The 26,544-nt window shown below is 40.6% G+C and overlaps 2 protein-coding genes across 2 annotated transcripts in view; one reads left to right on the forward strand and one right to left on the reverse strand.

The window, feature by feature from the left end:
- Window positions 1-3,377, forward strand: part of LOC140364835 (amino acid transporter heavy chain SLC3A2-like) — a 48,510-nt gene extending 45,133 nt beyond the window's left edge. The window contains exons 6-8 of the mRNA XM_072451218.1: window positions 2,435-2,720; window positions 2,840-2,908; window positions 2,994-3,377. Coding sequence (XP_072307319.1) covers window positions 2,435-2,720; window positions 2,840-2,908; window positions 2,994-3,353 — 715 coding nt within the window. The 3' untranslated portion in view covers window positions 3,354-3,377. The remainder of the gene's footprint in view (window positions 1-2,434; window positions 2,721-2,839; window positions 2,909-2,993) is intronic.
- Window positions 3,378-12,052: 8,675 nt separating this feature from the next.
- LOC140364892 (MAM domain-containing glycosylphosphatidylinositol anchor protein 2-like) overlaps window positions 12,053-26,544 on the reverse strand; it is a 44,690-nt gene continuing 30,198 nt past the window's right edge. The window contains exons 2-5 of the mRNA XM_072451275.1: window positions 13,959-14,335; window positions 13,029-13,150; window positions 12,754-12,853; window positions 12,053-12,277 (exon numbers count right to left, since the gene is read on the reverse strand). Coding sequence (XP_072307376.1) covers window positions 12,189-12,277; window positions 12,754-12,853; window positions 13,029-13,150; window positions 13,959-14,335 — 688 coding nt within the window. The 3' untranslated portion in view covers window positions 12,053-12,188. The remainder of the gene's footprint in view (window positions 12,278-12,753; window positions 12,854-13,028; window positions 13,151-13,958; window positions 14,336-26,544) is intronic.

The raw sequence follows: 26,544 nt of genomic DNA on the forward strand, positions 1-26,544 counted from the left end.
CAGTAATACTAGAGTCATACTAGAGTCATACTAGAGTCATACTAGAGTAATACTAGAGTAATGCTAGAGTAATACTACAGTAATGCTATAGTAATACTAGAGTCATACTAGAGTAATACTAGAGTAATGCTAGAGTAATACTACAGTAATGCTAGAGTAATACTAGAGTAATACTACAGTAATGCTAGAGTAATACTAGAGTAATACTAGTGTAATACTAGTCATACTAGAGTAATACTAGAGTCATACTAGAGTCATACTAGAGTCATACTAGAGTAATACTAGAGTAATACTAGAGTCATACTAGAGTAATACTAGAGTCATACTAGAGTAATACTAGAGTAATACTAGAGTAATACTAGAGTCATACTAGAGTAATACTAGAGTCATACTAGAGTAATACTAGAGTAATACCAGAGTAATACCAGAGTAATACCAGAGTAATACTAGAGTCATACTAGAGTCATACTAGAGTAATACTAGAGTAATACTAGAGTAATACTACAGTCATACTAGAGTCATACTAGAGTAATACAAGAGTAATATTAGAGTAATACTAGAGTAATACTAGAGTAATACTACAGTCATACTAGAGTCATACTAGAGTAATACTAGAGTCATACTAGAGTAATACTAGAGTAATACCAGAGTAATACCAGAGTAATACCAGAGTAATACTAGAGTCATACTAGAGTCATACTAGAGTAATACTAGAGTAATACTAGAGTAATACTACAGTCATACTAGAGTCATACTAGAGTAATACAAGAGTAATATTAGAGTAATACTAGAGTAATACTAGAGTAATACTACAGTCATACTAGAGTCATACTAGAGTAATACAAGAGTAATACTAGAGTAATACTAGAGTAATACCAGAGTAATACCAGAGTAATACCAGAGTAATACTACAGTCATACTAGAGTCATACTAGAGTAATACTAGAGTAATACTAGAGTCATACTAGAGTAATACTACAGTAATACTAGAGTAATACTACAGTAATACTAGAGTCATACTAGAGTAATACTAGAGTCATACTAGAGTAATACTAGAGTCATACTAGAGTCATACTAGAGTAATACTACAGTAATACTAGAGTAATACTACAGTAATACTAGAGTCATACTAGAGTCATACTAGAGTAATACTAGAGTCATACTAGAGTAATACTAGAGTCATACTACAGTAATACTAGAGTAATACTAGAGTAATACTAGAGTCATACTAGAGTCATACTAGAGTAATACTAGAGTAATACTAGAGTCATACTAGAGTCATACTAGAGTCATACTAGAGTAATACTATAGTAATACTAGAGTAATACTACAGTAATACTAGAGTAATACTAGAGTCATACTAGAGTAATACTAGAGTAATACTAGAGTAATACTAGAGTAATACTAGAGTAATACTAGAGTCATAGTAGAGTCATACTAGAGTCATACTAGAGTCATACTAGAGTAATACTAGAGTAATACTACAGTAATGCTAGAGTAATACTAGAGTAATACTAGAGTCATACTAGAGTCATACTAGAGTAATACTAGAGTAATACTAGTCATACTAGAGTCATACTAGAGTCATACTAGAGTCATACTAGAGTAATACTAGAGTAATACTAGAGTAATACTAGTCATACTAGAGTAATACTAGAGTAATACTAGAGTAATACTAGAGTCATACTAGAGTCATACTACAGTAATACTAGAGTAATACTACAGTAATACTAGAGTCATACTAGAGTCATACTAGTCATACTAGAGTCATACTAGAGTAATACTAGAGTCATACTAGAGTAATACTAGAGTCATACTAGAGTAATACTAGAGTAATACTAGAGTCATACTAGAGTCATACTAGAGTCATACTAGAGTAATACTAGAGTCATACTAGAGTCATACTAGAGTCATACTAGAGTAATACTAGAGTAATACTAGAGTAATACTAGAGTAATACTAGAGTCATACTAGAGTAATACTAGAGTAATACTAGAGTCATACTAGAGTCATACTAGAGTAATACTAGAGTCATACTACAGTAATACTAGAGTAATACTACAGTAATACTAGAGTCATACTAGAGTCATACTAGTCATACTAGAGTCATACTAGAGTAATACTAGAGTCATACTAGAGTAATACTAGAGTCATACTAGAGTAATACTAGAGTAATACTAGAGTCATACTAGAGTCATACTAGAGTAATACTAGAGTCATACTAGAGTCATACTAGAGTAATACTACAGTAATACTAGAGTAATACTACAGTAATACTACAGTAATACTAGAGTCATACTAGAGTCATACTAGAGTCATACTAGAGTCATACTAGAGTCATACTAGAGTAATACTAGAGTCATACTAGAGTCATACTAGAGTCATACTAGAGTCATACTAGAGTAATACTAGAGTAATACTCCTTGTTCCCTCAGGCTCCTGATGGGGGCGTCGTCGCTCTCCTCAGCTGCTGATGTCAGCGCTCTTCTGGGGGACTCAGAGGTCGACCTGCTCCTGGCTCCGGTCCTGAACTCTCGATTGGACGCCACGGAGCGCGCTCAGACCGTTCATCTGCTGAGCTCCGCCCACAACTCTACACAGCTGCTGTGGAGCCTGGAGCCAGCAGAGGGCGCTGTGCAGAGCGACTGCAACTACATGGACCTGATGTTACTGCTTACCCTGCCCGGGACCGCCCTGATCCAGGACCAGAGGGGGACACAGGTGAGAACAGACCAGGTCTAAACCAGGTCTAAACCAGGACTAAACCAGGACTAAACCAGGTCTAAACCAGGTCTAAACCAGGTCTGCCACCTTGCGGTCAGATACTGTAATTGCCAGAGTCTGTGTTTCAGGAGAGGTTCTCCAGGACGATCCAGGACTCGGACCAGGACCAGAACCAGACTCAGCAGGTACTCTCTCTCTCTCTCTCCCTCTCTCTCCCTCTCTCTCTGTGACACTTCAGTGTGTGTGTTCTGACTCCGCCCTCTCTCTCAGGAGCCCCGCCCCTCTTGCTCCGCCCTCCTCGCCTCTCTCTCCTCGCTCAGAGCGAGAGAGCGCTCGCTGTTGTTCGGAGACTTCTCGCTCGTCCATAACTCGTCTTGGGCCCTGGGCTTCGTCAGGTCGTGGGACCAGAGCCCCAGGTTCCTGGTTCTGTTTAACTACAGTCCGGACCGGGTCTTCAGCCTGCCTGGGCTCTGGCCTGAAGGTGGCGCTCTCCCGGGGCCTCCAGGGGCCACGGCAAGGGTCGTCCTCAGCTCCAACTCCACAGCCCTGAGTCTGGACTCAGACCTGGACCTGGATCAAGTCCAGCTCGGTCCACAACAGTCGGTCATCCTGAGACTCCAGCACGGCTAAACATGAAGAGTACCTACACAGAGTACCTACACAGAGTACCTACACAGAGTACATAAACACAGAGTACATAAACACAGAGTACATAAACACAGAGTACATGCACACAGAGTACCTGCACACAGAGTACCTACACAGAGTACCTGCACACAGAGTACATAAACACAGAATACCTACACAGAGTACCTGCACACAGAGTACCTGCACACAGAGTACCTGCACACAGAGTACATAAACACAGAATACCTACACAGAGTACCTGCACACAGAGTACATAAACACAGAATACCTACACAGAGTACCTGCACACAGAGTACCTGCACACAGAGTACCTGCACACAGAGTACCTGCACACAGAGTACCTGCGCACAGAGTACATAAACACAGAGTACCTGAGTTTATTGTTGTAAAATGTCAAAGTGAAGAAAACTCTCTGTCGTGTGATTTGTCCTAAGCAAAATAAAAGCTACAAATAAAAACGTTTCTGCTCAATTTGTGCTGCAGAAGAGATACATGTCCTCCTGGGGGCGCTGTCCTCAGACACATATGAGCGTCCTCCAGGTTATAAAGGTCATGACCTTGATAAACATCTCAGTCAGAGGTCATAAAGGTCATGACCTTGATAAACATCTCAGAGGTTATAAAGGTCATGACCTTGATAAGCATCTCAGTCAAAGGTCATAAAGGTCAGGACCTTGATAAGCATCTCAGTCAAAGGTCATAAAGGTCATGACCTTGATAAGCATCTCAGTCAGAGGTCATAAAGGTCATGACCTTGATAAACATCTCAGTCAGAGGTCATAAAGGTCATAACCTTGATAAGAATCTCAGTCAGAGGTTATAAAGGTCATGACCTTGATAAGCATCTCAGTCAGAGGTCATAAAGGTCATGACCTTGATAAACATCCCAGTCAGTGGTTATAAAGGTCATGACCTTGATAAACATCTCAGTCAGAGGTTATAAAGGTCATGACCTTGATAAGCATCTCGGTCAGAGGTCATAAAGGTCATGACCTTGATAAACATCTCAGAGGTTATAAAGGTCATGACCTTGATAAACATGTCAGTCAGAGGTCATAAAGGTCATGACCTTGTGACATGTCTTGGTTATAATAACTGTGTAAAAACTATAAAAGTCTGTTTCTCTTTCCACATCTCAAATCTTTTCATGTGATTCTCTTTTACATCTGGTGAAAAACCTTTGACCTTTTGTCCTCCAGACCTTGAGTCTCAGCTCAGTTCTATTTGTACAAAACCTTTGGTCATAAAGTTTTACCAGTTTAAGTTTGTAACATCTGTGTTTAGTTTGTTCTGATCAGCTCCTTCCATGTCGTAAGAACAGATTTGAGCCAGGGATTCTTCACTTCCTCCTCATGACTCAGTCAGGAAGAATTTTTACTTTTTTTTATTTATTTTTTTTATCTGGACATTGGACCAATTTTGTGAAGTAAATAAATCACATTAAGTCTGAAAATGTCTGGTTTGGTCAAATACAATAAACATTATCTTTTTGTTTCGTCCCTTCGATTGTAACGACGTGAATTGTTTTCATTGTTTAATAAATCGGGCCAATGATTCTAAATACAAATCAAACATGAGGAGAGACCGAGCACAGCCCTGTCTGACCCCTCTGTCCAGAGCCAATGAGTCATGTGACCATCGTAAAGAGCCTCAATGTGTTTTATTTTAAATCTTCTATTTTAAATGTGTCACTTTAAATAAATAAGTCCAGATTTATTCTTCCATCTTTGTTTTGTTGTGTCTCATTGTGTGTAAAGATGGTCTTATGTCCTCTTGTGTGTGTCTCATTGTGTGTAAAGATGGTCTTATGTCGTCTTGTGTGTGTCTCATTGTGTGTAAAGATGGTCTTATGTCCTCTTGTGTGTGTCTCATTGTGTGTTAAGATGGTCTTATGTCCTCTTGTGTGTGTCTCATTGTGTGTAAAGATGGTCTTATGTCCTCTTGTGTGTGTCTCATTGTGTGTACAGATGTGACCTGCAGGAGGCGCTGATTCGACCCAAACACATGAAAACACTTGTTTCAAAGGTTTATTAACATTAATATGATTTAACACAGTTTCATCAGAATATTTATTATAAAAATATCTTTGTTTTTATGTTACATCGGCTCAAAAGTGTTTTAGACCTAACCAGGACTAAACCAGGACTAAACCAGGTCTAAACCAGGACTAAACCAGGTCTAAACCAGGTCTAAACCAGGACTAAACCAGGTCTAAACCAGGACTAAACCAGGACTAAACCAGGACTAAACCAGGTCTAAACCAGGTCTAAACCAGGACTAAACCAGGTCTAAACCAGGACTAAACCAGGTCTAAACCAGGACTAAACCAGGACTAAACCAGGTCTAAACCAGGTCTAAACCAGGACTAAACCAGGTCTAAACCAGGACTAAACCAGGACTAAACCAGGTCTAAACCAGGACTAAACCAGGTCTAAACCAGGTCTAAACAAGGTCTAAACCAGGACTAAACCAGGACTAAACCAGGTCTAAACCAGGTCTAAACCAGGACTAAACCAGGACTAAACCAGGTCTAAACCAGGTCTAAACAAGGTCTAAACCAGGACTAAACCAGGACTAAACCAGGTCTAAACCAGGTCTAAACCAGGACTAAACCAGGACTAAACCAGGACTAAACCAGGACTAAACCAGGACTAAACCAGGTCTAAACCAGGTCTAAACAAGGTCTAAACCAGGACTAAACCAGGACTAAACCAGGACTAAACCAGGACTAAACCAGGACTAAACCAGGTCTAAACCAGGTCTAAACCAGGTCTAAACCAGGTCTAAACCGGGTTTGGTAAACTCGGTGTAAAAGACACAGAAATCAAACAATTTGGAAGGAAATTTTGAATAAATTTGGAGTAAAAATGCAATATTTTCAAGAATATATTTCTTTAAAGGAGACTTTGCAGAGTTTTCAGATTCTGGTTTTACGTACTGCAAATACTGAGTACTGCAAATACTGAGTACTGCAAATACTGAGTACTGCAAATACTGAGTACTGCAAATACTGAGTACTGCATGTGTGAAGTAAGTCTCATACTTTCACGTTTTTTACGTTGCTCCTCACACGCTCCAGTTTTAGGAGGTGGAGGAGGTGTCTGGGGAGAAAGAAGTCAAACTCTGCAAAGTCAAAGGTCAAATTCTTCATCGCAAAAATATTTATTTGACATTTTATGGCTTCAGTTTTATCACAGGCTCCGATCCAGAACCACAAGAGGAGGAGCAAGAGGAGGAGGAGGAGGAGAGAGGAGGAGAGAGGAGGAGCAAGAGGAGGAGGAGGAGGAGCAAGAGGAGGAGGAGCAAGAGGAAGAGGAGGGGGAGGAATAAGAGGAGGAGCAGGAGGAGGAGGAGGAGGAGAGAGGAGGAGAGAGGAGGAGCAAGAGGAGGAGGAGCAAGAGGAGGAGGAGCAAGAGGAGGAGGAGGAGGAGAGAGGAGGAGAGAGGAGGAGAGGAGGAGGAGGAGGAGGAGCAAGAGGAAGAGGAGGGGGAGGAATAAGAGGAGGAGCAGGAGGAGGAGGAGGAGGAGAGAGGAGGAGAGAGGAGGAGCAAGAGGAGGAGGAGCAAGAGGAGGAGGAGCAAGAGGAGGAGGAGGAGGAGAGAGGAGGAGAGAGGAGGAGAGGAGGAGGAGGAGCAAGAGGAGGAGGAGGAGGAGCAAGAGGAGGAGCAAGAGGAGGAGGAGGAGGAGCAAGAGGAGGAGGAGGAGGAGCAAGAGGAGGAGGAGGAGCAAGAGGAGGAGGAGCAAGAGGAAGAGGAGGGGGAGGAGCAAGAGGAGGAGCAAGAGGAGGAGGAGCAAGAGGAGGAGGAACAGGAACAGGAAGAGGAGTTCAGAGCTTTTCAGGAGCTGAAACAGAAAATATTTTAAAATTTGAATCTTTTACTTCAGTAAAAGTACCTCATCATCAGAAGTAAAAGTACCTCATCATCAGAAGTAAAAGTACCTCATCATCAGAAGTAAAAGTACCTCATCATCAGAAGTAAAAGTACCTCATCATCAGAAGTAAAAGTACCTCATCATCAGAAGTAAAAGTACCTCATCATCAGAAGTAAAAGTACCTCATCATCAGAAGTAAAAGTATTTCACAAAGATTTAACGCTTAAATCTTGATTAAAAATGATCCTGGTTTTATTTTACTGAAGTAAAAAGTACAAATACTTCATGGTCCAAGGCCCTCGTTACTAAAAGTCGGTCGTATCAAAATGTTGAGTTTATTTGTCGTGAAAAAGACAAAAAAAGACAAAAAAAAGAACAAATGAAAGAAAATCTTCTTTTTTCTCGATGAAAAACGAGATGAAACTGGAACAAACTGGACACGATGACCGCCTCAGGACACGATGACCGCCTCAGGACACGACCGCCTCAGGACACGACCGCCTCAGGACACGATGACCGCCTCAGGACACGACGACCGCCTCAGGACACGATGACCGCCTCAGGACACGACCGCCTCAGGACACGACCGCCTCAGGACACGACCGCCTCAGGACACGATGACCGCCTCAGGACACGATGACCGCCTCAGGACACGATGACCGCCTCAGGACACGACGACCGCCTCAGGACACGACGACCGCCTCAGGACACGATGACCGCCTCAGGACACGATGACCGCCTCAGGACACGATGACCGCCTCAGGACACGACCGCCTCAGGACACGACCGCCTCAGGACACGATGACCGCCTCAGGACACGACGACCGCCTCAGGACACGATGACCGCCTCAGGACACGACCGCCTCAGGACACGACCGCCTCAGGACACGACCGCCTCAGGACACGATGACCGCCTCAGGACACGATGACCGCCTCAGGACACGATGACCGCCTCAGGACACGACGACCGCCTCAGGACACGACGACCGCCTCAGGACACGATGACCGCCTCAGGACACGATGACCGCCTCAGGACACGATGACCGCCTCAGAACACGATGACCGCCTCAGGACACGACCGCCTCAGGACACGACCGCCTCAGGACACGATGACCGCCTCAGGACACGACGACCGCCTCAGGACACGACCGCCTCAGGACACGACCGCCTCAGGACACGACCGCCTCAGGACACGATGACCGCCTCAGGACACGACGACCGCCTCGGGACACGATGACCGCCTCAGGACACGACCGCCTCAGAACACGATGACCGCCTCAGGACACGATGACCGCCTCAGGACACGATGACCGCCTCAGAACACGATGACCGCCTCAGAACACGATGACCGCCTCAGGACACGATGACCGCCTCAGGACACGATGACCGCCTCAGGACACGATGACCGCCTCAGGACACGACCGCCTCAGAACACGATGACCGCCTCAGGACACGATGACCGCCTCAGGACACGACGACCGCCTCAGGACACGATGACCGCCTCTGGACACGACCGCCTCAGGACACGATGACCGCCTCAGGACACGATGACCGCCTCAGGACACGATGACCGCCTCAGGACACGACCGCCTCAGAACACGATGACCGCCTCAGGACACGATGACCGCCTCAGAACACGATGACCGCCTCAGGACACGACGACCGCCTCAGGACACGATGACCGCCTCTGGACACGACCGCCTCAGGACACGATGACCGCCTCAGGACACGATGACCGCCTCAGGACACGATGACCGCCTCAGGACACGATGACCGCCTCTGGACACGACCGCCTCAGGACACGATGACCGCCTCAGGACACGATGACCGCCTCAGGACACGATGACCGCCTCAGGACACGACCGCCTCAGAACACGATGACCGCCTCAGAACACGATGACCGCCTCTGGACACGACCGCCTCAGGACACGATGACCGCCTCAGGACACGATGACCGCCTCAGGACACGATGACCGCCTCTGGACACGATGACCGCCTCAGGACACGACCGCCTCAGAACACGATGACCGCCTCAGAACACGATGACCGCCTCAGGACACGATGACCGCCTCAGGACACGATGACCGCCTCAGAACACGATGACCGCCTCAGAACACGATGACCGCCTCAGGACACGACCGCCTCAGAACACGATGACCGCCTCAGAACACGATGACCGCCTCAGGACACGATGACCGCCTCAGAACACGATGACCGCCTCAGAACACGATGACCGCCTCAGGACACGATGACCGCCTCAGGACACGATGACCGCCTCAGAACACGATGACCGCCTCAGGACACGATGACCGCCTCAGAACACGATGACCGCCTCAGGACACGATGACCGCCTCAGGACACGATGACCGCCTCAGAACACGATGACCGCCTCTGGACACGACCGCCTCAGGACACGATGACCGCCTCAGGACACGATGACCGCCTCAGGACACGACCGCCTCAGGACACGATGACCGCCTCAGGACACGATGACCGCCTCTGGACACGACCGCCTCAGGACACGATGACCGCCTCAGGACACGATGACCGCCTCAGGACACGATGACCGCCTCAGGACACGATGACCGCCTCAGGACACGATGACCGCCTCAGGACACGACCGCCTCAGAACACGATGACCGCCTCAGGACACGATGACCGCCTCAGGACACGACCGCCTCAGAACACGATGACCGCCTCAGGACACGATGACCGCCTCAGGACACGATGACCGCCTCAGAACACGATGACCGCCTCAGGACACGATGACCGCCTCTGGACACGATGACCGCCTCAGGACACGACCGCCTCAGAACACGATGACCGCCTCAGAACACGATGACCGCCTCAGAACACGATGACCGCCTCAGAACACGATGACCGCCTCAGGACACGATGACCGCCTCAGGACACGATGACCGCCTCAGAACACGACCGCCTCAGAACACGATGACCGCCTCAGGACACGATGACCGCCTCAGAACACGATGACCGCCTCAGAACACGACGACCGCCTCAGGACACGATGACCGCCTCAGAACACGATGACCGCCTCAGAACACGATGACCGCCTCAGAACACGATGACCGCCTCAGGACACGATGACCGCCTCAGGACACGATGACCGCCTCAGGACACGATGACCGCCACACGTAAATCTTATTTTGAAATGACACTTCCTGGAGTTTTATTCTGAAATGCCGTTGCATTTTTCTGTTTTTGTTCAAATCGAAAAAGTTTGAAAAGGTTTTAGTTTGTGATGGCTTCAGTTTCTGCATTAAGAGTCCTGGCTCTAGTCCGAGTCCAGGTCCGAGTCCAGGTCCGAGTCCAGGTCCGGGTCCAGGTCCAGGTCCAGGTCCAGGTCCAGGTCCAGGTCCAGGTCCAGGTCCGAGTCCAGGTCCAGGTCCAAGGCACTTCCTCGTTGGGGGCGGTCCTTACAGTACTGCAGATACGAGGGGCGGGACATTCTCTCCTTTAATGTGCTTCGTTTGAACTGGAACAAAAGCGTGGTCTCCACTCCGGCCTCCAGGGGCCTCTAGGGGCCTCCAGGGGCCTCTAGGGGCCTCCAGGGGTCTCCAGGGGCCTCCATGCGCTAAAGCACTCTCAGCTCCAGGACGAAACCTCGGCTTTATTTTGTGTTTGGAAATCAAACTGAGGCCCCTCCCCCTTTTGTTTATATAGAGTTTATGTAAAAGCGTCAGAAAAATGAGACAAAATGAGACAAAATGAAGCCTCTTCCTCTGTTTGCAGTGACTCCAGAAACAACGCCTTCCATTGAACCTCAGCGACTCAAATAAGGGTCAAGGGTGAAGCCTCAGGGTCAGGGTCCAGGGTCAAAGGTCAGGGGTCAGGGGAAGGGTCCAGGATCAGGGTCCAGGGTCAAAGGTCAAAGGTCAGGGGAAGGGTCAGGCCGTTTCTTCCCATGTGAATTTACGAGTTGGAACATCAACCTCTATGGGCGGGGTTTAAGAGTCGAAAGCCGTGCTCTGATTGGCCGAGCTGGTGGGCATGAAACGTCTCCATCGCCGCGGCGACGAGTGTTTGAATATTTACACATGAAAATAAAACGTCCTCTTTTAGAAATTGAAAGTGTGAATAAAGTAGCACCGTTTGTTCAAACGAAACAGAATCTACACTTTATTATTACTTTATCATTATTGTTATTATTATTGTTATTATTATTATTATTATTATTATTCGCCTTTGAATGTTGAGTTTTTATAAAGTTTTTATAAATATGTTTCGTTGCTCATATAAAAATAGGTAGTAAACATTGTGTTCTTGTTAAAGTGAAACTCTTTGTGCTGCAGTACTGCGTCTGTCCTGTGGGGGCATTTTCTTCCAGTTCAGAGGGCGTGTCCTATTTCTACCACGCCCCTTTTCGAAGAACCAGCTGTCAATCAACCTGTCGTTCCCCAGTTTGAGTCATTCACAAAATCTGCGTCGACTTTTCATGATTTTACTCCAGAAAGTGTTTGTTGACTTGTTGACTTGTTGACTTGTTGACTTGTTGACTTGTTGACTTTTTGACTTTTTGACTTTTTGACTTTTTGACTTGTTGACTTGTTGACTTGTTGACTTGTTGACTTGTTGACTTGTTGACTTGTTGACTTGTTGACTTGGTTCAAGCGAGAACACAAACAGAGAAAGATAAAGGTTTATTCAGATGTTTAACAGTCACATGTTCATGTTTGTGTTGTCGTAGTAACAAGAGTTTGGGACTGACTCAAATTGGGGAAGGCCACGCCCACAGGGCCACGCCCACAGGAAGGGGGCGTGGCAGAACGTAACCTGGCAGAGTGTTTACATTTTCTCTTTGGTCGATTTGGGGGCGGGGTTTAGAGAGATCCAAGGCTGTGATTGGCTCTGTGTGCGAGGGGGGCGGGGCTTAGGTGTGGCCCGAAGGATGCGATTGGCTGTTGGTGTGAAAGTGGCTGGACTGGGTCACCTCATTCGACCAATCAGAGCCAGAGTTAGGGACAAACTAAGAGTCCATATATGGAGCGGAGGGGGCGGGGCCAACGACCTCAGATCTGAAACCAAAACAAAACAAGTAAAAGGTTAAATCTGACCACAGGTCTGACCACAGGACTGACCACAGGACTGACCACAGGTCTGACCACAGGACTGACCACAGGACTGACCACAGGACATAGGGTCTGACCACAGGTCTGACCACAGGACTGACCACAGGTCTGACCACAGGTCTGACCACAGGACATAGGGTCTGACCACAGGTCTGACCACAGGACTGACCACAGGTCTGACCACAGGTCTGACCACAGGACATAGGGTCTGACCACAGGTCTGACCACAGGACTGACCACAGGTCTGACCACAGGTCTGACCACAGGACTGACCACAGGTCTGACCACAGGTCTGACCACAGGACATAGGGTCTGACCACAGGTCTGACCACAGGTCTGACCACAGGACATAGGGTCTGACCACAGGTCTGACCACAGGACTGACCACAGGACATAGGGTCTGACCACAGTGTTGGACTCACTTTTGGGGGGCGGGTCTTTACACTCTCCTTCCTCGATTGACAGGTCGTCGATGGCGACGTCGCCCTCGATCCCAGAGCCTCGCACGCCCTCCACCACCATCTGCAGAGAGAGAGAGAGTCACGCCCGGTCCCGGTCCTGGTCCCGGTCCTGGTCCTGGTCCTGGTCCTGGTCCTGGTCCTGGTCCTGGTCCTGGTCCTGGTCCGGTTCATGTGGGTCTGTGTGTGAGGGGCGTGGTTTGTTGGTGTGGTTCACTGCTGCGTGGGCGTGGCCTCACCTGGAAGGCGGAGCTGGGTTGGATGGTGACTCTGGCCTGTCTCCAGCGGTCGCCTTGGTTACCACTGAGACTCCAGACCTGAGAGTCTGAGGACTTCTGCCGCAGGAACACGTTCAGAGAACCTGCAGAACATGAGAACCAACAGCACATGAGGACTAAACCAGGACTAAACCAGGACTAAACCAGGACTAAAACAGGTCTGAACCAGGTCTAAACCAGGTCTAAACCAGGACTAAACCAGGTCTAAACCAGGACTAAAACAGGTCTGAACCAGGTCTAAACCAGGTCTAAACCAGGACTAAACCAGGACTAAAACAGGTCTGAACCAGGTCTAAACCAGGACTAAACCAGGTCTAAACCAGGTCTAAACCAGGACTAAACCAGGACTAAAACAGGTCTGAACCAGGTCTAAACCAGGTCTAAACCAGGACTAAACCAGGTCTAAACCAGGACTAAACCAGGACTAAACCAGGACTAAACCAGGTCTAAACCAGGACTAAACCAGGACTAAACCAGGTCTAAACCAGGACTAAACCAGGACTAAACCAGGACTAAACCAGGTCTAAACCAGGACTAAACCAGGACTAAACCAGGTCTAAACCAGGACTAAAACAGGTCTGAACCAGGTCTAAACCAGGTCTAAACCAGGACTAAACCAGGACTAAAACAGGTCTGAACCAGGTCTAAACCAGGACTAAACCAGGTCTAAACCAGGTCTAAACCAGGACTAAACCAGGACTAAAACAGGTCTGAACCAGGTCTAAACCAGGTCTAAACCAGGTCTAAACCAGGTCTAAACCAGGACTAAACCAGGACTAAACCAGGTCTAAACCAGGACTAAACCAGGACTAAACCAGGACTAAACCAGGTCTAAACCAGGACTAAACCAGGACTAAACCAGGACTAAACCAGGACTATCGTGCTTCTTACCGATGTGCTTTCCGTACATGTGATAGTAGAAGGAGAAACAGTAGGTGGGGCCTGGGGTGTTGGGGGCGGGACCCGGGGCGTTGGGGGCGGTGTTTGCGTGAGCAGGTGAATTGGGGGCGGAGTTGAAAGTGGGTGTGAGTAGGCGGGCCTTGTCTCCGGGGATACGGGGGCGGGACGTCTCGATGTATAGGTAATGTCCGCTCTTGTCGCCGTGGTGATCGGCGCTCGGTCCTGTGTTGGGCGTGTACTTCGAGTCACGTGACGCTGCGCTGTGTCTCGTCCAATCAAACTGCTCCGAGCGATCCTGAGAGCAGAGGCAGAGGGCGGAGTCTTCGAAACTGCACCGGAACTGTCCTGGAACAGAGAGAAACTGTAAACTAAAGTATAAAGTATAGAGTATAGAGTATAGAGTATAGAGTATAAAGTATAAAGTATAAAGTATAAAGTATAAAGTATAAAGTATAAAGTATAGAGTATAGAGTATAGAGTATAGAGTATAGAGTATAGAGTATAAAGTATAAAGTATAAAGTAGAGTATAAAGTATAAAGTATAGAGTATAGAGTATAGAGTATAGAGTATAGAGTATAGAGTATAGAGTATAAAGTATAAAGTATAAAGTATAAAGTAGAGTATAAAGTATAAAGTATAGAGTATAGAGTATAGAGTATAGAGTATAGAGTATAGAGTATAGAGTATAAAGTATAAAGTATAAAGTAGAGTATAAAGTATAAAGTATAGAGTATAGAGTATAGAGTATAGAGTATAGAGTATAAAGTATAAAGTATAAAGTATAGAGTATAGAGTATAAAGTATAAAGTATAGAGTATAAAGTATAGAGTATAGAGTATAGAGTATAGAGTATAAAGTATAAAGTATAAAGTATAAAGTATAAAGTATAGAGTAGAGTATAAAGTATAGAGTATAGAGTATAGAGTATAAAGTATAAAGTATAGAGTATAAAGTATAGAGTATAGAGTATAGAGTATAGAGTATAGAGTATAGAGTATAAAGTATAAAGTATAAAGTAGAGTATAAAGTATAAAGTATAAAGTATGGAGTATAAAGTATAAAGTATAGAGTAGAGTATAAAGTATAAAGTATAGAGTATAGAGTATAGAGTATAGAGTATAGAGTATAGAGTATGGAGTATAAAGTATAGAGTATAGAGTATAGAGTATAGAGTATAGAGTATAGAGTATGGAGTATAAAGTATAGAGTATAGAGTATAAAGTATAAAGTATAAAGTATAAAGTATAGAGTATAGAGTATAAAGTATAAAGTATAAAGTATAAAGTATAAAGTATAGAGTATAGAGTATAAAGTATAAAGTATAAAGTATAAAGTATAAAGTATAAAGTATAAAGTATAAAGTATAAAGTATAGAGTATAAAGTATAAAGTATAAAGTATAAAGTATAAAGTATAAAGTATAGAGTATAAAGTATAAAGTATAAAGTATAAAGTATAAAGTATAGAGTATAGAGTAAAAAGTAGAGTATAAAGTATAAAGTATAAAGTATAAAGTATAGAGTATAAAGTATAGAGTATAGAGTATAAAGTATAAAGTATAGAGTATAGAGTATAAAGTATAAAGTATAGAGTATAGAGTATAGAGTATAGAGTATAAAGTAGAGTATAAAGTATAAAGTATAAAGTATAAAGTATAGAGTATAAAGTATAGAGTATAGAGTATAGAGTATAGAGTATAAAGTAGAGTATAAAGTATAAAGTATAAAGTATAAAGTATAGAGTATAAAGTATAGAGTATAGAGTATAAAGTATAAAGTATAGAGTATAGAGTATAAAGTAGAGTATAAAGTATAAAGTATAAAGTATAAAGTATAGAGTATAAAGTATAGAGTATAGAGTATAAAGTATAGAGTATAGAGTAAAAAGTATTAAGTGGAGTATTAAGTATAAAGTATAAAGTATAGAGTATAAAGTATAAAGTATAAAGTATAAAGTATAAAGTATAGAGTATAGAGTATAAAGTATAAAGTATAAAGTATAAAGTATAGAGTATAGAGTATAAAGTATAAAGTATAGAGTATAGAGTATAAAGTATAAAGTATAAAGTATAAAGTATAGAGTATAAAGTATAAAGTATAGAGTATAGAGTATAAAGTATAAAGTATAAAGTATAAAGTATAGAGTATAGAGTATAAAGTATAAAGTATAGAGTATAAAGTATAAAGTATAAAGTATAAAGTATAGAGTATAGAGTAAAAAGTATTAAGTGGAGTATTAAGTATAGAGTATAGAGTATAAAGTATAAAGTATAAAGTATAAAGTATAGAGTATAGAGTATAAAGTATAAAGTATAGAGTATAGAGTATAAAGTATAAAGTATAAAGTATAAAGTATAGAGTATAGAGTAAAAAGTATTAAGTGGAGTATTAAGTATAGAGTATAGAGTATAAAGTATAAAGTATAAAGTATAAAGTATAGAGTATAGAGTATAAAGTATAAAGTATAGAGTATAGAGTATAAAGTATAAAGTATAGAGTATAGAGTATAAAGTAGAGTATAAAGTATAAAGTATAAAGTATAAAGTATAGAGTATAAAGTATAGAGCATAGAGTATAAAGTATAAAGTATAAAGTATAAAGTATAGAGTATAGAGTAAAAAGTATTAAGTGGAGTATTAAGTATAGAGTATAGAGTATAAAGTATAAAGTATAAAGTATAAAGTATAGAGTATAAAGTATAAAGTATAGAGTATAAAGTATAAAGTATAAAGTATAAAGTATAGAGTACAGAGTAAAAAGTATTAAGTGGAGTATTAAGTATAGAGTATAGAGTATAAAGTATAAAGTATAAAGTATAAAGTATAGAGTATAGAGTATAAAGTATAAAGTATAGAGTATAGAGTATAAAGTAGAGTATAAAGTATAAAGTATAAAGTATAAAGTATAGAGTATAAAGTATAGAGTATAGAGTATAAAGTATAGAGTATAGAGTAAAAAGTATAAAGTATAAAGTATAAAGTATAAAGTATAGAGTATAGAGTATAAAGTATAAAGTATAAAGTATAAAGTATAAAGTATAGAGTATAAAGTATAGAGTATAGAGTAAAAGGTATTAAGTAGAGTATTAAGTATAAAGTATAGAGTATAAAGTATAGAGTATAAAGTATAAAGTATAGAGTATAGAGTATAAAGTATAAAGTATAAAGTATAAAGTATAAAGTATAGAGTATAGAGTATAAAGTATAAAGTATAAAGTATAGAGTATAAAGTATAAAGTATAGAGTATAGAGTATAAAGTATAAAGTATAAAGTATAAAGTATAAAGTATAAAGTATAAAGTATAGAGTATAGAGTATAAAGTATAGAGTATAGAGTATAAAGTATAAAGTATAGAGTATAGAGTATAAAGTATAGAGTATAAAGTATAAAGTAGAGTATAAAGTATAGAGTATAGAGTATAGAGTATAAAGTATAAAGTATAGAGTATAGAGTATAAAGTATAAAGTATAGAGTATAGAGTATAGAGTATAAAGTATAAAGTATAAAGTATAAAGTATAAAGTATAAAGTATAGAGTATAGAGTATAGAGTATAAAGTATAAAGTATAAAGTATAAAGTATAAAGTATAGAGTATAGAGTATAAAGTATAAAGTATAAAGTATAGAGTATAAAGTATAGAGTATAGAGTATAGAGTATAAAGTATAGAGTATAGAGTATAGAGTATAGAGTATAGAGTATAAAGTATAAAGTATAAAGTATAAAGTATAAAGTATAGAGTATAAAGTATAGAGTATAGAGTAAAAGGTATTAAGTAGAGTATTAAGTATAAAGTATAGAGTATAGAGTATAAAGTATAAAGTATAAAGTATAAAGTATAGAGTATAAAGTATAGAGTATAGAGTAAAAGGTATTAAGTAGAGTATTAAGTATAAAGTATAGAGTATAGAGTATAAAGTATAAAGTATAAAGTATAAAGTATAAAGTATAGAGTATAAAGTATAAAGTATAGAGTATAGAGTATAAAGTATAAAGTATAGAGTATAAAGTATAAAGTATAGAGTATAGAGTATAGAGTATAGAGTATAGAGTATAGAGTATAGAGTATAAAGTATAGAGTATAGAGTATAAAGTATAAAGTATAAAGTATAAAGTATAGAGTATAGAGTATAAAGTATAAAGTATAGAGTATAGAGTATAAAGTATAAAGTATAAAGTATAAAGTATAAAGTATAGAGTATAGAGTATAAAGTATAAAGTATAAAGTATAAAGTATAGAGTATAAAGTATAAAGTATAGAGTATAGAGTATAAAGTATAAAGTATAAAGTATAAAGTATAGAGTATAGAGTATAAAGTATAGAGTATAGAGTATAAAGTATAAAGTATAGAGTATAGAGTATAAAGTATAGAGTATAAAGTATGGAGTATAGAGTATAGAGTATAGAGTATAAAGTATAAAGTAGAGTATAAAGTATAGAGTATAGAGTATAGAGTATAAAGTATAAAGTATAGAGTATAGAGTATAAAGTATAAAGTATAAAGTATAAAGTATAGAGTATAAAGTATAAAGTATAGAGTATAGAGTATAATGTATAAAGTATAAAGTATAAAGTATAGAGTATAGAGTATAGAGTATAAAGTATAAAGTATAAAGTATAAAGTATAGAGTATAAAGTATAGAGTATAGAGTATAAAGTATAAAGTATAAAGTATAAAGTATAAAGTATAGAGTATAGAGTATAAAGTATAAAGTATAAAGTATAGAGTATAAAGTATAGAGTATAGAGTATAGAGTATAAAGTATAGAGTATAGAGTATAGAGTATAGAGTATAGAGTATAAAGTATAGAGTATAAAGTATAGAGTATAGAGTATAAAGTATAAAGTATAAAGTATAGAGTATAAAGTATAGAGTATAGAGTATAGAGTATAGAGTATAAAGTATAGAGTATAGAGTATAGAGTATAGAGTATAAAGTATAGAGTATAAAGTATAGAGTATAGAGTATAGAGTATAGAGTATAAAGTATAGAGTATAGAGTATAAAGTATAGAGTATAAAGTATAGAGTATAGAGTATAAAGTATAGAGTATAAAGTATAGAGTATAGAGTATAGAGTATAAAGTATAGAGTATAGAGTATAAAGTATAAAGTATAGAGTATAGAGTATAGAGTATAAAGTATAGAGTATAAAGTATAGAGTATAGAGTATAGAGTATAAAGTATAGAGTATGGAGTATAAAGTATAGAGTATAGAGTATAGAGTATAGAGTATAGAGTATAGAGTATAAAGTATAAAGTAGAGTATAAAGTATAAAGTATAAAGTATGGAGTATAGAGTATAGAGTATAGAGTATAGAGTATAGAGTATAAAGTATAAAGTATAAAGTATAGAGTATAGAGTATAAAGTATAAAGTATAAAGTATAAAGTATAGAGTATAGAGTATAGAGTAAAAAGTATTAAGTGGAGTATTAAGTATAGAGTATAGAGTATAAAGTATAAAGTATAAAGTATAGAGTATAGAGTATAAAGTATAAAGTATAGAGTATAGAGTATAAAGTAGAGTATAAAGTATAAAGTATAAAGTATAGAGTATAGAGTATAAAGTATAAAGTATAAAGTATAAAGTATAAAGTATAGAGTATAGAGTATAAAGTATAAAGTATAGAGTATAGAGTATAAAGTAGAGTATAAAGTATAAAGTATAAAGTATAGAGTATAGAGTATAAAGTATAGAGTATAGAGTATAAAGTATAAAGTATAAAGTATAGAGTATAAAGTATAAAGTATAGAGTATAGAGTAAAAAGTATAAAGTATAAAGTATAAAGTATAAAGTATAAAGTATAGAGTATAGAGTATAAAGTATAAAGTATAAAGTATAAAGTATAAAGTATAAAGTATAGAGTATAAAGTATAAAGTATAGAGTATAGAGTATTAAGTATAAAGTATAGAGTAGAGTATAAAGTATAGAGTATAGAGTATAAAGTATAAAGTATAGAGTATAAAGTATAAAGTATAGAGTATAGAGTATAAAGTATAAAGTATAGAGTATAGAGTATAGAGTATAGAGTATAGAGTATAGAGTATAGAGTATAGAGTATAAAGTATAAAGTATAGAGTATAGAGTATAAAGTATAAAGTATAAAGTATAAAGTAGAGTATAAAGTATAAAGTAGAGTATAAAGTATAGAGTATAGAGTATAGAGTATAAAGTATAAAGTATAGAGTCCATCCATCCATCCATCTTCTGCCGCTTTATCCGGGGCCGGGTCGCGGGGGCAGCAGTCTGAGCAGGGACTCCCAGACTTCCTTCTCCCCAGACACTTCCTCTAACTCCTCCGGGGGGATCCCGAGGCGTTCCCAGGCCAGCCGAGAGACATAGTCTCTCCAGCGTGTCCTGGGTCTTCCCCGGGGCCTCTTCCCGGTGGGACATGCCTGAAACACCTCCCGAGGGAGGCGCCCAGGAGGCATCCGGAACAGATGCCCGAGCCACCTCAGCTGGCTCCTCTCAACGTGGAGGAGCAGCGGCTCTACTCCGAGCTCCCCCCGTGTGGCCGAGCTCCTCACCTTATCTCTAAGGGAGCGCCCAGCCACACAGCGGAGGAAACTCATTTCGACCGCTTGTATCCGCGATCTTGTTCTTTCGGTCACTACCCAAAGCTCATGACCATAGGTGAGGGTAGGAACGTAGACCGACCGGTAAATAGAGAGCTTTGCCTTTCGGCTCAGCTCCCTCTTTACCACAACGGTCCGATGCAGCGACTGCATCACTGCAGCCGCTGCACCGATCCGCCTGTCGATCTCACGCTCCATCCTTCCCTCACTCGTGAACAAGACCCCGAGATACTTGAACTCCTCCACTTGGGGCAAGGACACCCCACCCACCTGGAGAGGGCAAGCCACCTTTTTCCGGTCGAGAACCATGGCCTCGGATTTGGAGGTGCTGATTCTCATCCCAGCCGCTTCACACTCGGCTGCAAACCGTCCCAGTGCATGTTGCAGGTCCGGGTTTGATGGAGCCATCAGGACAACATCGTCTGCAAACAGCAGAGATGAGATCCTGTGGTCCCCAAACCGGACCCCCTCCAACCCCTGACTGCGCCTAGAAATTCTGTCCATAAAAATTATGAACAGAACCGGTGACACAGGGCAGCCCTGGCGGAGTCCAACATGCACTGGGAACAGGTCTGACTTACTGCCGGCAATGCGAACACAGCTCCTGCTCCGGTCATACAGGGACCGGACAGCCCTGAGCAAAGGGCCCCGGACCCCGTACTCCCGGAGCACCCCCCAAAGGACACCCCGAGGGACACGGTCGAAAGCCTTCTCCAGATCCACAAAGCACATGTGGACTGGTTGGGCAAACTCCCATGAACCCTCGAGCACCCGATGGAGGGTATAGAGCTGGTCCAGTGTTCCACGACCGGGACGAAAACCACTCTGCTCCTCCTGAATCCGAGGTTCGACTATCGGTCGGATTCTCCTCTCCAGTACCTTGGAATAGACCTTACCCGGGAGGCTGAGGAGTGTGATCCCTCTGTAGTTGGAACACACCCTCCGGTCCCCCTTCTTAAATAGAGGGACCACCACCCCGGTCTGCCAGTCCAGAGGCACGGTCCCCGAACGCCACGCGATGTTGCAGAGACGTGTCAACCAAGACAGTCCTACAACATCCAGATACTTTAGGTACTCAGGGCGGATCTCATCCACCCCCGGAGCCCTGCCACCGAGGAGTTTGCGAACAACCTCAGTGACTTCAGCTTGGGTGATGGATGAGCCAGCCTCCGAGTCCCCGGTCTCTACTTCCTCTTCGGAAGACGTGACTGAGGGATTAAGGAGATCCTCAAAGTATTCCTTCCACCGTCCGACGACATCCCCAGTCGAGGTCAGCAGGCCTCCACCCGCACCGTAAACGGTGTTTGTGAGACACTGCTTCCCCTTCCTGAGGCGCCGGACGGTTTGCCAGAATTTCTTTGGTGCCGACCGATAGTCCTCCTCCATGGCCTCCCCGAACTCCTCCCAGGCCCGGGTTTTTGCCTCTGCGACAGCACGAGCCGCGGCTCGCTTGGCCTGCCGATACCCGTCGATGACCTCCGGAGACCTACAAGCCAGAGTGGCCTGATAGGCCTCCTTCTTCAGTCTGACGGCATCCCTTACTTCCGGTGTCCACCACCGGGTTCGGGGGTTGCCGCCACGACAGGCACCGGAGACCTTGCGACCACAGCTCCGAGCAGCCGCATCAACAATGGAGGCGGAGAACATGGTCCACTCGGACTCAATGTCCCCAGCCTCCCCCGGGACATGGGAGAAGCTCTCCCGGAGGTGCGAGTTGAATACCCTACTGACAGAGGGCTCCACTAGACGTTCCCAACAGACCCTCACAATGCGCTTGGGTCTGCCAAGTCTGTCCGGCTTCCTCCTCCGCCAGCGGATCCAACTCACCACCAGGTGGTGATCGGTTGACAACTCTGCCCCTCTCTTCACCCGAGTGTCCAAGACACGCGGCCGGAGGTCTGATGACACGACAACAAAGTCGATCATTGACCTCCGGCCTAGGGTGTCCTGGTGCCACGTGCACTGATGGACACCCTTGTGCTTGAACATGGTGTTCGTTATGGACAATCCGTGGCTAGCACAGAAGTCCAATAACTGAACACCGCTCGGGTTCAGATCGGGGAAGCCGTTCTTCCCGATCACCCCTCTCCAGGTGTCACTGTCATTGCCCACGTGGGCGTTGAAGTCCCCCAGTAGAACAACGGAGTCCCCGGTCGGTGCACTGTCCAGTACCCCTCCCAAGGACTCCAAGAAGGCCGGGTACTCTGCACTGCTGTTCGGCCCGTAGGCCGCCACAACAGTGAGAGACCTGTCCCCCACCCGAAGGCGGAGGGACGCGACCCTCTCGTTCACCGGGGTAAACTCCAACACGTGGCGGCTGAGCTGAGGGGCTATCAGCAAGCCCACACCAGCCCGCCGCCTCTCCCCGCGGGCAACACCAGAGAAGTGGAGCGTCCAGCCCCTCTCGAGGAGATGGGTTCCAGAGCCCAAACTGTGCGTGGAGGTGAGGCCGACTATATCTAGTCGGTATCGCTCAACCTCCCGCACAAGCTCAGGCTCTTTCCCCCCCAGCGAGGTGACATTCCATGTCCCCAGAGTTAGTCTCTGTGTCTGGAGATCTGGTCGCCGAGGCCCCTGCCATCGACTGCCGCCCAGATCTCTCTGCACCGGCCCCTTATGGATCCTCCTGCGGGTGGTGGGCCCACGGGAGGGCGGCCCCACGTCGCTCTTTCGGGCTGTGCCCGGCCGGGCCCCGTGGGGTAAGACCCGGCCACCAGGCGCTCGCCATGGAGCACCCATCCCAGGCCTGGCTCCAGGATGGGGCCCCGGTGACGCCGATCCGGGCGACGTGAACTGCCTTGATTGTGTCGTCGTCATAAGAGGCTTCTGAACCGATCTTTGTCTGACCCGTCACCTAGGACCTGTTTGCCTTGGGAGACCCTACCAGGGGCATGAAGCCCCCGACAACATAGCTCCCGGGATCATTCGGGCCCTCAAACCCCTCCACCACGTTAAGGTGTCGGCTCAAGGAGGAGAAAAGTATAGAGTATAGAGTATAAAGTATAAAGTATAAAGTATAAAGTATAGAGTATAAAGTATAGAGTATAGAGTATAAAGTATAAAGTATAAAGTATAAAGTATAAAGTATAGAGTATAAAGTATAAAGTATAAAGTATAGAGTATAAAGTATAGAGTATAGAGTATAGAGTATAAAGTATAGAGTATAGAGTATAGAGTATAGAGTATAAAGTATAGAGTATAAAGTATAGAGTATAGAGTATAGAGTATAAAGTATAGAGTATAAAGTATAGAGTATAAAGTATAAAGTATAAAGTATAGAGTATAAAGTATAGAGTATAAAGTATAGAGTATAGAGTATAGAGTATAGAGTATAGAGTATAAAGTATAGAGTATAGAGTATAGAGTATAGAGTATAGAGTATAAAGTATAGAGTATAAAGTATAGAGTATAGAGTATAGAGTATAAAGTATAGAGTATAGAGTATAGAGTATAGAGTATAGAGTATAAAGTATAGAGTATAGAGTATAGAGTATAAAGTATAGAGTATAAAGTATAGAGTATAGAGTATAAAGTATAGAGTATAGAGTATAGAGTATAGAGTATAAAGTATAGAGTATAAAGTATAGAGTATAGAGTATAGAGTATAAAGTATAGAGTATAAAGTATAGAGTATAAAGTATAAAGTATAAAGTATAGAGTATAAAGTATAGAGTATAAAGTATAGAGTATAGAGTATAGAGTATAGAGTATAGAGTATAAAGTATAGAGTATAGAGTATAGAGTATAGAGTATAAAGTATAGAGTATAAAGTATAGAGTATAGAGTATAGAGTATAAAGTATAGAGTATAGAGTATAGAGTATAGAGTATAGAGTATAAAGTATAGAGTATAGAGTATAGAGTATAAAGTATAGAGTATAAAGTATAGAGTATAGAGTATAAAGTATAGAGTATAGAGTATAAAGTATGAAGTATAGAGTATAAAGTATAAAGTATAAAGTATAAAGTATAGAGTATAGAGTATAAAGTATAAAGTATAGAGTATAGAGTATAGAGTATAAAGTATAAAGTATAAAGTATAGAGTATAGAGTATAAAGTATAAAGTATAAAGTATAGAGTATAAAGTATAGAGTATAGAGTATAGAGTATAGAGTATAAAGTATAGAGTATAAAGTATAGAGTATAAAGTATAGAGTATAGAGTATAAAGTATAGAGTATAGAGTATAAAGTATAGAGTATAGAGTATAGAGTATAGAGTATAGAGTATAGAGTATAGAGTATAAAGTATAGAGTATAGAGTATAAAGTATAGAGTATAAAGTATAAAGTATAAAGTATAGAGTATAGAGTATAAAGTATAAAGTATAGAGTATAGAGTATAGAGTATAAAGTATAAAGTATAAAGTATAGAGTATAGAGTATAAAGTATAAAGTATAGAGTAGAGTATAAAGTATAGAGTATAGAGTATAAAGTATAAAGTATAGAGTATAAAGTATAAAGTATAGAGTATAGAGTATAAAGTAGAAAGTATAAAGTATAAAGTATAAAGTATAAAGTATAAAGTATAGAGTATAGAGTATAAAGTATAAAGTATAGAGTATAGAGTATAGAGTATAGAGTATAAAGTAGAAAGTATAAAGTATAAAGTATAAAGTATAAAGTATAGAGTATAGAGTATGGAGTATGGAGTATAAAGTATAAAGTATAGAGTATAGAGTATAAAGTATAAAGTATAAAGTATAGAGTATAGAGTATAAAGTATAAAGTATAAAGTATAAAGTATAGAGTATAGAGTATAAAGTATAAAGTATAAAGTATAAAGTATAGAGTATAGAGTATAAAGTATAAAGTATAAAGTATAGAGTATAAAGTATAAAGTAGAGTATAGAGTAAAGATTATAGAGTATAGAGTATAAAGTATAAAGTATAGAGTATAGAGTATAAAGTATAAAGTATAAAGTATAGAGTATAGAGTATGGAGTATGGAGTATAAAGTATAAAGTATAAAGTATAAAGTATAGAGTATAGAGTAGAAAGTAGAAAGTAGAAAGTATAGAGTATAAAGTATAAAGTATAAAGTAGAGTATAAAGTATAGAGTATAGAGTATGGAGTATGGAGTATAAAGTAGAAAGTATAAAGTATAAAGTATAAAGTATAGAGTATAGAGTATAAAGTATAGAGTATAAAGTATAAAGTATAAAGTAGAGTATAAAGTATAAAGTATAGAGTATAGAGTATAAAGTATAGAGTATAGAGTTTAAAGTATAAAGTATAAAGTATAGAGTAGAGTATAAAGTATAAAGTATAAAGTATAGAGTATAGAGTATAAAGTATAAAGTATAAAGTATAGAGTATAGAGTATAAAGTATAAAGTATAAAGTATAAAGTATAAAGTATAGAGTATAGAGTATAAAGTATAAAGTATAAAGTATAGAGTATAGAGTATAAAGTATAGAGTATAGAGTATAGAGTATAAAGTATAAAGTATAGAGTATAGAGTATAAAGTATAAAGTATAAAGTATAAAGTATAAAGTATAGAGTATAGAGTATAGAGTATAAAGTATAAAGTATAAAGTATAGAGTATAGAGTATAAAGTATAAAGTATAGAGTAGAGTATAAAGTATAGAGTATAAAGTATAAAGTATAGAGTATAAAGTATAGAGTATAGAGTATAAAGTATAAAGTATAAAGTATGGAGTATAGAGTATAAAGTATAGAGTATAAAGTATAAAGTATAAAGTAGAGTATAAAGTATAAAGTATAGAGTATAGAGTATAAAGTATAGAGTATAAAGTATAAAGTATAAAGTAGAGTATAAAGTATAAAGTATAGAGTATAGAGTATAAAGTATAGAGTATAGAGTTTAAAGTATAAAGTATAAAGTATAGAGTAGAGTATAAAGTATAAAGTATAAAGTATAGAGTATAGAGTATAAAGTATAAAGTATAAAGTATAGAGTATAGAGTATAAAGTATAAAGTATAAAGTATAAAGTATAAAGTATAGAGTATAGAGTATAAAGTATAAAGTATAAAG

This window comes from Eucyclogobius newberryi, unplaced genomic scaffold (genome assembly GCF_026437365.1).
Source record: "Eucyclogobius newberryi isolate DKJ021-1_F unplaced genomic scaffold, fEucNew1.0.hap1 SCAF_18, whole genome shotgun sequence".
NCBI lineage: Eukaryota > Metazoa > Chordata > Actinopteri > Gobiiformes > Gobiidae > Eucyclogobius > Eucyclogobius newberryi.